General features: G+C 37.3%; 1 protein-coding gene across 2 annotated transcripts in view; it reads right to left on the bottom strand.

The window, feature by feature from the left end:
* Window positions 1–13,044, bottom strand: part of LOC113042347 (POU domain, class 6, transcription factor 2-like) — a 94,336-nt gene extending 81,292 nt beyond the window's left edge. For both annotated transcript variants that reach the window (XM_026201143.1, XM_026201144.1), the window contains exons 1-2: window positions 12,811–13,044; window positions 11,652–11,814 (exon numbers count right to left, since the gene is read on the bottom strand). In XM_026201143.1, coding sequence (XP_026056928.1) covers window positions 11,652–11,808 — 157 coding nt within the window. In that variant the 5' untranslated portion in view covers window positions 11,809–11,814; window positions 12,811–13,044. The remainder of the gene's footprint in view (window positions 1–11,651; window positions 11,815–12,810) is intronic.
* Between the last annotated feature and the right edge of the window lie 438 nt (window positions 13,045–13,482).

Below are 13,482 nucleotides of genomic sequence, written 5' to 3'. Positions count from 1 at the left end.
ATAAAAATAAAAATATACAAACATTGGGATGGATCAATGTAGCGGAGAACGCCAGAGGGGGAGAAACCAAGGTGAAGACAAAAAGTAGAGAAAAGGGAGGAAAGAAGAAAACAGAATTAAAGCAGGGGGCAGAGGAAAGGGCATTTATGTTATTAAAAGAGTGATAGAAACTCGCAGAACCCATCTGTGAGAAAGGACGGATAAAAAAGGCAAAGGAAAGGCTTGGAAAAAAAGAAGGACAGGGTGTTGATTTTGCGTGATCTGAACATTAACACACAAACGGCCACATCTGTTGAAGAAGCCTTTCCTCTCTCTCATCCTCAGGCAATGTCAACTCGATTACCGCAGGGTTGAAAGAGACAAAGATCCATCCACATGACTCCTCATCCTTTTAGGCCCATCTGCAAAGCCAGGATCTGAGGCCAACCCTGCCTGGAGAAAATCAAACCCTTTTAGAGCGAAGACAGAAAAAATGCCGGGGTCGCCGTGCTTTTCACTGATGCAGAGCTCTTCCTAAATTACCTTAAGCATATTTGTGGCAAATAGGATTCCGCCTCCTGACCTCCAACATTGTTTGTCTTGGGCAAAAAGGTCTCTCCTTATTTCGCCATTTTTTTTTTTTTGTAAGGCGTCTCTCTCAGTGCATCCCGTTCTCTTTTTCTATACGTGTTCTGTACGGCGATTTAGCAAGCACTCTCGGACTTTTTGTGAATAAGGATATTAACAGCTATTTGCTCACTACTACTGTCTAATAAAAATGAAATCATTTGTTCATCTTGTTTGATTTTCTAAAATAAAAATGTAGTCAAAATATTCGACTTCTCGTTACAGTCCGAATCTATTTTTTCCACATTTGTCCTCTTAAAAATGCGTAATTTGTCTCCGTCCCCATGCTTAGGTCAGTGCAAATATTCGATTTCCATGTTTGTCGTTTCTTGCAAATGCAAACGTGTCATTTCTGTCAGTGTTTATAACATGTGTAGAAATGCAAGTGGGGGTTTAGAGGAGCCTGTGGGGTGACAGCAAGAGCTCTGTGGATGGTGTTCGCAACATGCCAGATGCCCACATGTCACGGCCAGCACATCGCCCACTGACCCTAAGGCCATTCAGCCACACTTGTGTGTCCATACCTCCCTCTAACGCAGTCGTCTCTCACTGCACACACATCGATGAACAAATACGACAGACTAAAAGAATCTGCCTTCTACAGTATGTGTACACTACCTTAAAAGTTATGTAAAAAAGAATGTGACAGATTTGCAATAAAGACACGAGCAAAATATCTCTGTTTCAAAGACATACTGTTGTTTTGGACTTTTAATTCAGCAAAGAATCCTGAAAAACATCCATCAATTATTCCACAAAAATAGCAAGCAGAATTGTTTTAAACATCGATAATAAGAAGAAATGCTTCTTTTAAAAACCAAATCAGCATGTTATGATTTCTGAAAGCTGATGGCTGCTGGAAATTTAGTTTTGCCATCACAGGAATAAATTACTAAAAAAAAAAGTCAAAATAGTTTTAAACTGTAATTATATTTTAAATGTTAAATTTTATTTAAAAAAATTCAAAAACCTTAATAATCCCAAACTTTCAAACTTTCTACCACTGAAGATTAAATCATTAATTCAATGAATTAAAAATGGGTAATTTAAATGTCATTTGCAAAGGTTGATTTTTATTTTTATTTTTATGAAGAACATTTGCAAAAAGGTACCACTGACTTTCATTGTATGGGCAACAAACACTGGCATTTATCAAAATATCGGTTGCACTTTATTTTACAGTACGTGTACTAACATGTACTTATAGTGTACTTACAGTGTATTTATCTAAGAAAGTTCTGGTAATACAAGGTAACTACATGGGGTAGGGTTAGGTTTAGGGGTAGGTTCAGGGTTAGTACCTAGTTATTACATAGTTATTGTAATTACTATAATAAGTACATAGTATGTACATGAGGAACAGGACTGTAAATTTATCTTCCACGGAAAAAATAAATAAATTATGACATGAGGGTAAGCAAATAACAATGAAATTTAATTTTTCTTTGGTTGAACCATCACTATACACTAGTCACTATACCTTGAAAACCTTGCTCATGATTTACTGGGGGAAAAAACAGCACAAACACCCTTCTAAACATCACCATTCGTGTCCTACAGAAGAAAGTACAGTATGTCGAAAGACATGAAAGTCAGTAATTTTCCTTTCTGCTTGAACTAATCCTGTAAAATACACAAGAGGAGGAGGCAGTGTATGGAACATCTAAATAAATGTTCATGTTCAATAAGATTATGAAAAAACAAACTATATCGTAAACCTCAATTCCCTTTTACAGTCTCACACTTCCTCCCCTCGCGTTTATTTTGGAGTCTCTCATCTCGTTCCTCATCTCTTCCAAAGCAGTCATCTCATTCTCTCCCAGGTCACTCGGCAGCATCAATAGACATCATCATAAACACAAGCAATCGGAGCGCGAGCGTGGCGAATCTCTCCAACTCCCCCATACACAAGGTCATCCTCCAACCTGTCTTCGCACAAAATGAAGGTTGCGGGGAAAGTCTGGAGCTTTGAAGCTCTAGAACTCCATTCCGTTAGAAGAGCGACACCCTGAGCTTTAAATATAACAGGAAGGATGTCTTAAAAAAAAAAATCACATTATAAGTTCTGTGGATTGCCGGACGCAAACACTCACATTCCTCTACCCCCTCATACACACACAGTCTCTCCTGGTTCTCATCTCCTCAATCTTTGGTTTCAAAGGGATGGTATAAGGTAGAAGGACAGGGGGTTATGCATTAGTACTGGTCAGTGCTCAAAGAGACTCCATCATAAATAATAAAGGGTCTGTGAAGGACATCCAGACTCTAGTTACTGGCTACGCACTGCGCCTCGCATCGCGCCAGACAAACACAAGATTGTCATTTTTCATCCAGCGATGACCACCCTCTCTTCCCGTATGATTAGTTGACGGCTTCAATTATCCCACGCGATGGAAGCAACATGCAGAGTGACATGGAGAATTTGTTTGGCGAATGTTTGTGAGTGAACATTCATCCATTTCTCAGTGGAGAACAGGTCTTGTTCTACTGTTTGTAAATACTGCATTCTTTTTACATTCAGAATAATAAAGGAAATGGTATTTCCTATTAATATTTGTTAATATTTATTATTAATATTTTTTAATACTGCTTTTTCCTGATTGTTTTTTTTCTTCTTTTATTTAAAGACGATGTATTTAATTAATAAAAATCTATTTTAATTATATTCCCTTTCAACTAAATGCTGTCAAATATTACAAAGAATCTGTGGTTATTAGAATAATTTCATTAAAAAAAAAAATACAAAGAAAAATCTAAATTCAGAATAAAGTAGCTTTATCACAAGCTGAAATAAATAATGCAATATACATTAATTAAACAGCAGATAAAACCCAAATGTACCTGATAACAAAAGAAGAAACTTGATTATCAGTTTAGAGCTTTTGAAAGTAAATTATACATTGATTTTTTTTTCTTTTTTTTTCTTTTTTGCTTCAAAAAACTGCAATTAGCAGCTTTTTTTTTTTCATAAAATTACATAAAATGTCTGGTTATGTAAAGTGGTTAGTTTTTCCCTGTATATAGTACGTGAACTTGCTGTTAACCTATTTTTCCCTGTAGCATTTTTACAATATTTTACCGTACATTCTTTTTTATTTACCGCAAAAATATTAAGCAGCACAACTGTTTTCAACACTGATAATAATAACAAATTATTCTTCAGCATGAGATCAGCAATTTCTGAAGGATCATGGGACACTGAAGAATTGAGTAATGGCTGCTGAAAACTCTTCTTTAACTTCACAGAAGTAAATGTACATTTTTAAATGTATTTGTAAACAGATACAGTATTTTTTATTAAACATATGCAGCCTTGGTGTGCGTAAGTCACTTTTTTTCCAAGACATTACAAATCTTACAGACCCCAAACTGAACACGGTAGTGTACAAGGTGGTATTAATAAGGTTCGATACTGGTTTGGGTACCAGTGTATATACTTGTATACTTGTGGAACAACCCAAAATATCTATTGTGCAGAAAACGCCTTCCTCCATCCATTACAAACTTGAGATGGAAGTGCCAATTAATTTCCCCCTGTCCTCGCTGACCCTACCATCAGAATGTTTCTAAAACAAAAGCGGACCCCAGACCACTCCCGCCCAACCCCTGCCCCCACCTCCCTGCTTGAATAGCATCTTATCTGTAGCCGCTGGCAGTACAGACGCATTAGCCGGTGGATTACACATGCTTGGTAGGCATGCATTAGGGAGATGGGGGCAGATCCCAGCTCAAAGCAGCCAACTAAAGGCCTGAGCCTGCCCTATAATGAGATCTAACTCCTGAGGAGAGGCACTCGGGGCTAGTGCGCTCTATTTAAAGAGGGCCAGCCTTATTTAAAAGACTGTGTCTGTGTCACTTTATTACTTAACCTGAGTGAGGCACATCAAGGCCCTTTGCATTAGCACCAAAACCCCTCCTCCCTGTTTTCAGCTAAGCTGATTACACAAACATAAAGTGTGTGTGTGTGTGTGTGTTTTTATTTTTTTATTTCGGAGGCCTTAGAGGGAGCAAAAGAAGCTAATGTGTATGTGCGTGTGCATATACGTGCATAAACAAAGCTGAAAAAGGACCAGACCAAGCAACTAATGTGTTTTGCTTGTGGCTAGCCATTTAAACACTATTGTTCTTCAGGAGAGCTGCTTTATAGCTGAATCAAATTTGTTTCATAATTGATGAATTTTGAAACTTTTACACTGTTATTGAACTGAATCAACACTGAACTGACTTGAGCTGAATAATGATACTATTGCCTTCTGCAGAGCTGCTTACAGCTGAACTGAGCTCATTTCATAATTGAATAGCTTTACACAGTTATCATACTAAACTGAATTAACACTGAACTGATTACAGTAGGTTTCGCATCATATTTGAAGTTTGCATCTTCGATTATTGAAATTGAGCTTCATTTATCAACTGAAAGCTGAATAAATAAGCGTTCTGTTGATGTATGGTTTGTTAGGATATACAACTCATTGAAAATCTGGAATCTGAGGGTGCAAAAAAAATCTAAATAATGAGAAAATCACCTTTAAAGTTGCCCAAATAAAGTTCTTAGCAATGCGTATTAAAAATAATAATAATACATTTTAATATATTTACAGCAGTAAATTTACAAAATATCTTCATGGGACATAATCTTTACTTAATGTCATGATGATTTTTGGCATAATATAAAAATCTATTATTTTGCCCCATACAACGTATTTTCGGCTATTGCAACAATTATACCCCAGCGGCTTAAGATTTTGCGGTTTTGTGGTTCAGGGTCACAAATCTGTTTTGTATAAAGCTCAATAGAAATAAAGAAGACTTAACCTTAAAACACGCTAATGTATGGCACAGGGTTTGAATTGAATGACAATTGGTTGTCAAAACACATCTTCTCAGCTCAAAATACAATTTCCAGACTCAAACAGTTGCGCGTTCCACTTGAACGGTACGTTCTCCTCTTAAAGAACAGTGCATTGAGTCATAAACCTTCTCGCTCTTCTCTTGTCTACAACAGATCCATTTTCCTCTCAAACTCCCCCTCAATTACACAAATCAATACACATTTCTTTTATCTTTTCGGGCCTTTTTTTTTTTTCTTCCCGTTCTCTCGGCTGAAGGTGACCCCTGGGCTGGAACGTGTCCTCCATTTCGGTGGAATCGGTATAAGTGCTGGCCATTTGGCGTGGACGTTAAGTGTATGAAATGAGTGGCCCTGTCTCTCTCTGGTCCTCTCCTCCTGACAGGCTGATGATAGAAGCGTTACATCCTGGGCCCGAATAAAATGCAAACTGACAAGAGATGAGGCTTTGGTGGCTGAATATAATGCCGGATTGTGCCTCCGAGTGCCTTATTATCTTGTCTTGGGATGCTGGAGAGGAGGCGGGTCTCTTAGAAAAGAGTAGACAGACACTGTACACACACACACACACAAGCCATCTCCTATTTTGCGAGTAAGAGCGAAAAAACAGGAGTTTGGCCTCCTAACCACTGCTTTTGCAGCTAATGTACATGACAATAAATAGGAACGGGGTTGGTGGGGATGTTTGCGTGTGATACCTGGAGTGGAATCTGGAGAAATTAGCTTTTTAAAAAAAGGTGGGGGAGGTCGAACAACACTGGGAGATGAAAGTGAGAGGAAGATGAAGGAGAAAGATGCTATTCTGAAGTCGGCGGCCTTAAGTTTAGTCATACTCTTGTTCCGAAAGACACAAAAAAGGTTTAAAGCTGACACTATAAATACGCGGTTGAGAACATATCAGCCTCTTTTATCATAAACACCATCCAAGCAGGCCTGATGAATCAGTCAAGGATTTTTTTTTTTTTTTTAATAGAGGCAGCTGGGTCTTAAACATTTTCTAACCGTTTAATACACATTTTACTTTTTTATACATTGTTGGAGTGAGTAGACAATGATTCAAGGTAAAAAAGAAAAGAAAAGAAAAGAAAAGATATTTAGATTCTAAAACACTTTATAAGTATAAAACAAAGCATATTTTCGAGGGAATTCATTGGCTTTCTGTTCACCACATTACAATTTTTTTTTTTTAAACCATCTATATATTTCACTCTCTCTATTGTCCTTGGAACAAACTCTCATCATGCTTTCTTTGGGAGCTTTGACAAAGAGTTAACATCTATCCCTAAAGATTGACAAAACCCACTGAATGTTCCATCCACGTCACACAAAGCGAGGCCCATCATATTCTCCATCTCTCTCTGCGGCCCTTCATACTCCTGTAGAATCCCCCCACCCCCCTTCAACTTTTGAAAGCATATGTCAAGGCCGGTCTTTTGTCGGCTGTTACACGTATGCGTTTGTGCGGAAATTAGACTGCACATTTGTCCATACATGCACGAGTGATTCTTTGGCGCGGCCTTTTATGCTGAATTTTCCATTGAAAAACATTTAGGCGACGTTCTTGTTATCATCACCTACACTCAATCGGTGTTGAAAATCAACCTAGGCAAGAGATGAAAAGAAGTCTTTTTAATTTCCTCATCCTCTTGGTCAGATCTTTTCAAACAGGAGATGCAAAAGCTCACTCAATGCCGCGTATCAATTTGTCGAGCATCAGTTGAGTCGCTAGACATGTGTATTGCATTTCTGTGGCCTTTAAACGTTCAGAACCTCCTTTGAGGGCAGCAGAAGATGATTTAATCAAACAATGTCTAACCGTAAAAAAGAAATCACTTCAGTATAAATCTTACGCAGCTGATGGGAAAAATATGTTCAATATGAAGTTTTAAATTCAGATTATAAGCATTTAGAATATAAACGCAAATAATATAAATCTACCAAGTTTTAACTAAATGGTCCAAGTAAATGCATCAAGTTTAGTGCATTTTTAACTTATCAGATTCATTCCATTTAACTGTTCTATTTTTAAACTGTTTTAATTGTTTCAAATGTGTTTCTTGGGGTTTCATAATGTACTGTATATTAAAATAATGGCAGATGGTTTCAAAAACAGAGTTGCATTTTTCACAAATAATTCTAAAAAGTGATTCTTTTAATGTATTGATGGTTTCAATTAAGTTGTGTCTTTGCTTTCATTATAAAAAACATATTTTTTAAAAAGAGTTGCATATTAATTAACATATTAAGTATATATATATATATACATACATTCACACAAACTTAACATATTTTACTTATTTAAGAAAATTAACCATATATATAGGCTACTAAATGGAGCATCCCTGCTCTTTTCTTGCCCTATGAGAGATACGCCATTTATATAACATTATGGCAATATTTAACAAGGAACATTTAAGACATCAAAAAATTTGTTTAAATAAATTGTTAATGAAAACACAAATGATCATAACCTGCACTTCGTTTTCATGTTATTTCACATCTTATTTCCCCTGTTATTTCACATCTTTCCATCAAAAAAAAATTCTGTAACCAAAGTGCAGTGACCTTTCAGGCATTTCTCTGATAGGCAGAAGTGCCCAAGGACAGATTCAGCCGTGTCCATTTGCCCCGAGCAGCCCCTTGGCACTGCCCACGGCTCGTACCTGGTGCATCTCTCATAGGGCGAGAAAAGAACAGGGATGCTCCATTAGGAGGCCTTAAAAAGAAAGGCCGATCTTTTTTTAATAATGTTAAACCTAGTCTGACCACATGATAAAAAAAGAGAAATGTATTGATTCAACAACAACAACAACAACAACAAAAAAAGGTCTGAAAAAGAATGCGCCTACATCAAAACTGTGAGTGTGTGTGTGCATATGTGTTTGTGAAAGCGTGCAAAAAAGTGAGATTTTACAAAAAGAATAGATTGACAGATAGACAAAGAGCTGTAAAGCTGAGCGTAAAGAGAAAAAGCAACAAGCAAACAAAAGCAGGTTTGATGCTTATTAAAGAAAATTGTAACACTGGCATTATGAAACAGTAACTGGGCTTTTCTTGCCTTGGGATATTCTAAAAAATTCATCAGACTGACAGCGGGAACCACAAGACTGATCAGGGCCTGACAGAGAGGTTCGGACGGGGATCAGACACAAACGCCCCCCTTGCCACCACCCCACCCCAACTCCCAAAATCAAATCAGCAAAAAGGCCCGCCGTGGTGACACACCATCACCGTGGTGACAGCCTACACTGCGCCCGCCCGCAGTCCCGCTCCCAAATCCATTCTCTCCAAAAATTCAGTCTACCGCGTTCTAAACTACGCGCCCCTCGCATACACACACATACACTCTTGTTATGTGCGTTTGCTGCACATAAGGGGGTAGCTGATGTTTGATGTATAATTCATCTCAAAACACCAAGCAATACTCTTTATTCTGTTCTTTTAATGTCTAATGTAACATAGCTTCAGTGATAGCTCACACCGGACTGTAATGAGGACCGAGCACCTGAGTCAGTTCATCAAATGCAAGGTTATTATAGAACGAAGAAACGACGTAAATTCGGCAATAATGCTTCATAATTCATCATTGTGACCTCGTAAAATATGAATCATTTAAAACTGTTAAGTCATTTTGAAACAAATAATGTAGCGAAAACGAAAATTAGACACTTCTGTATTAACATGCTAAGAGAGAGATTCTAAATATGAGATATGAGATATTCTAAAATGTGAATAAAAAAGCATGCATATTTCACACATTTATTGTTTGGATTTTATTGTAGATATTTGACAGCATTAAATGTTTATTATGATCAGGTAAGTGGCAGGGGAACAGAATCTATTATCATTAATGCAATGCTGTTAGTTCTAGCATAGAAAGCGATAGAAAAGCTCCCTACGGGCATCAGTCAGTCTAACTATGAACGCAGACAAGAGGGAGATGCAGTCACAGCTACTGAATATCAAACTTGAAGCACAGAATCCAGCCTGACTTTGCACCGTATCAACTGAATTAACAAGCTTTAGAAATATTTATGAGATAAACTGCTGGTAATTACAAAGAATAAATGCAAATAACAGCAGACACGTTCGAGGTTGAGTGCAAACACTTCTAAAGCATTTAAATGTTCTGAGGAGGTCACTTTATTAGGCTGGATTTTCAATAAAGAGGTTATTCTTCACTCCTTTTTATGTATGTGCTCTTTTAAATTTATTTGAAATATTGTACTGCATCTCTGAGAGCTTGTTGACTGTAATTTTCTAATAAAAAGCATATTAAAAATGTATCAGTGTTGTGTGCATGTTCGCACTTGTGCTTCTTTTTTCTGTCATAAAAGTTAATTCTTAAATAAGAATAAATTATTCCAAATTCAGTATTATCCACATAGAATGAAATATATAAGCACAACAGCAAATATTATTTTATTTTTATTAATTTATTTTTATTTATTTTTTTAAGGTAGAAGATTATAAAGCAGAAAAGAACATGCAAGAAAAATACAAAGTTATAAAACTTCCTATGTGCTGTGTGGCACTATAGAACATAAATCACAGGTGAAAATACATGTAAATGTGATGTTTGGAGTCTGTAAACTCCGAGAATATTGCAGGTTGATTCTGAAACATGGCTTATGTGTGTTTAACTTTTAAAAATGAAATTCTGTCTAAACGAAGCCAGCGGCAAAGTTACACAGGTCTTAAAGTGTTTCATTAATGCTGCAAATTTGACAACAACAGCAAACAGTCCGTCAATGCATACATGCAATACATGCAATGCATACATGCAAGTCCAAATGGTTTGAAACTTGTCTTTTCACACTACTTTATATCACTGCTGAGCAGTTAAAGATTTCTAGGCTTTTCTTCCCTGTTAAACAAGGTCAGAGCGATCATTCTGGCGGCAAGGAACATCAAATTTTAACATAACACGGAAGAACACACTATTTTAGGATGTTAATTAATTCCAACATTTCAAGATTTTTAAATACATTTTGTGTCAGTGCTCATCAAATATGCCAAAATTCGATTAAGTATGCTCTGTACTCACAAAGATAAAGCATAATTAAAGAGCCTGTTCAATGATCAAAGGGATTTTTAAATGTTTTTAAATTAAACTTCATCAAGCATTCTGGAATATTAACAATATAAAACTTGAAATCTCGGATAGTGCTACACTGAAAAATAACTTTTCATAATTATAATAATTAACATTAATATAAAATTCTCTCTCTCTCTCTGTCTATATTTATATCAGTATGTATACAGTATACACACACACACACACACACACACACACACACATATACATAATATAATTTTTAAAAAGTGCTGTTATTTTAGAAAGTTAAAAAAATTAATAAGAAATAAGAATAATAAATACAAATAAAAATTAGAATAATTATATTGACTGTTGTTTTATTATTATTACAGAAACATCAAGTGTCTTTTAAAGAGATTCAGGGTGTATGCTGCTCCTCATCAAGAATATAGAATTCAGTCTGCTTAGATCTGAACTCCTCATGAGGCCGTGGAGCCACAACAATCACATTTCTCTCCCTCAGGCCTCTTCACTTTCTCTCATTTTATCTCCAGCCTAAGCCGAGGAGATCTCAAATGTGAAGAAATGTCACCCTGTATGACAGATGAGTGTGTGTGCGAGTGTGTGTGTGCGTGTACATTATATGTCTCCTGTTGCCTATTTGCCCCAGATTCTGTCACATTTTTCTGCTTTATGAACACCAACAAAAAAAAACTGGTCCCAACATACCGCATGGCTGCACCCCACCAAGCATCACAGGAAAAGGACACTTCCACCACAAGATTTCCACAGTAGAAATTTGATAGATTAGCAGCAAAAAAATGCATTTCAAAATGCACAGGGTAAACTTAGAGAAGAACTTTTACAGTCTATAAAAAGCCAGCTTAACTCTAAGGAATAAACTGGAATATATTGCATTCACAAAGACGTAATTTGAGGTCTCTCAGCATTTAAAACTAGTAAGAGAAACACATATATCATTAAACACCAGATCCACCTACAACTAAACCACAACTTTTATCTTCTCTGCTCAAGCACTTTCTACCACAGCATCTCGCAAACACAAACAAATAAACACACTCTCGCTGGTGTTAAGTTTCCCTGCGCATGACCCCAGGAGTCACGCACAGTAACAAGGAGGATGAAGGCTGGACTTACCATACATCTTCTCCGAGTCTGTGTCAGCTGACAGCAGCAAGGGCTCCTCGTTGAGCTCGCTGTCCGGGCTGGCCGCTTTGTCGTCATCCCGCAGCTCGCAGGCGTCCATATCGGCACGCAGAGGGAGCAGCGGTTTGCTCAGCTGCCCTGTGATCATCGGATCCTGGAAGCGAGGGGAGGAAGGACCAGGTCGGGAGGACAATGAGAGGGGGGGGAGGCAAAAGAAGTGATGTTAGCTTTGGTGTGCACTGGTTCACTCTCAGTGGGTCTCAAGTACACACATGCCCGCTCATTTCCCCGCTTTCTCTCTCTTTCTCTCTCTCTTTGCTTTCTGAAACTCACCACCTCTTCTAACACTCTCTATGGTAGCGCTTGCACTCTCTCTCTCTCTCTCTCTCTCTCTCTCTCTCTCTCTCTTTTCTGATGGTTGTTGCTTCTGGCTGTAGTGCTGAAGAGCTCTTGTGGATGGCAGAAATTTAAAAAGATTTTGGTTTAAAAATGCTCCACTTGTCAAATGACTCATTTTCATGAGTATCACCAAGAGCCATCAGCAGTAAAATAGAACACTTATACTACATATAGACGTGTCACATTTGTCAAGTCAAAAATGGTTTTGTTTTAATTTAGAAAAAGCTTTTGCAGTTAACAGTAAGAATGCAAATGAGTATTAAAATGTCGTTTTTTCAACCTTGGTTTTCAAGATGATATTTAAATGTATGAATACTTTAAATAAAACAGTCCTAAAACTGCTCTTTGGGTCATCACCTCTAATTGGATGAGAACATTCAGCGTGAGTATTGAGAGAGTATGTAAATTAAAGTTGAATGAAGTGGGCCATTACATTCTCAATGAAGTGCTAATATATATATATATATATATATATATATATATATATATATATATACTCTAGAATTAATGCTTTAAATTAAATGATAAGAGACAGAATCAGCAGCAGGATTACAATTAGCACGATTGTTTTATTTTAAAGTATTCATTTTAGAGTTCTACCGAAGAATTATTATCCACTTTCTATATGATATAAATACAATAAAGTTAACTAAATAATTATTAACAAACGAAGAAAATAGCTCAACAAATACATAAGAACAAATAGAGTCTTTTTAAGAAAAAAGAAAAAGTTATATAACAAGAAACTTACCAGAAGGGTGCTTCCAGATTAAAGAGAAAAATATCTGAATTGTTATGCTCCAAAAATCTAACTTTGCTCAAATCCACGCGCAGTTAGAGCATGCCAGAGAGTTATGTGAGATCAGTCAGTGCATGCTTGTCACAAAGCCCAAAAACCAGTGTGGGTAGCGCAGATACATCAAGTGAGCACTGCTGGTGTGAGCCTGGGATTGCCTCTGGAGACTTGCTCAAGATGTCACCTCCACTCTCTCTCTCTCTCTCTCTCTCTCTCTCTCTCTCTCTCTCTCTCTCTCTCCCTCTCTCGTGCACTTCAGAAGTACCTCCCCCACCCCTTCTGATGGTGAGACACACAAACAAATGTGTAGACACAGGGAGGGCAAAAAAGCTGCTTTTCTCTTTTTATGCTCCCTTATTTATAGAGTCGTTTCTGCCCAAATGAGCCTGAGATGGGGGCCCCACCCCTCTTCATCCTCGGGGTGGTCGATGAACAGCAGCCCGTGGGGCCTCTGTTAATGTGCTTATCAGATGGAGTGCATGAGAGTTTGATATGACACATGATAATCTATGAAAATGTTAATCAATAGGAAGAGTTTAAGCTGTCATTCGCGGCGCGGCTCGCTTGGTCAATACTCTATACTTTGCAACAATGTCTCTTGTCATCGCTTCACTGGAGTCGCTCTCA

This window comes from Carassius auratus, chromosome 24 (assembly GCF_003368295.1).
Source record: "Carassius auratus strain Wakin chromosome 24, ASM336829v1, whole genome shotgun sequence".
NCBI lineage: Eukaryota > Metazoa > Chordata > Actinopteri > Cypriniformes > Cyprinidae > Carassius > Carassius auratus.
Note: the sequence above shows the minus strand (reverse complement) of the source record. Positions and strands in the feature narration are given on the sequence as shown.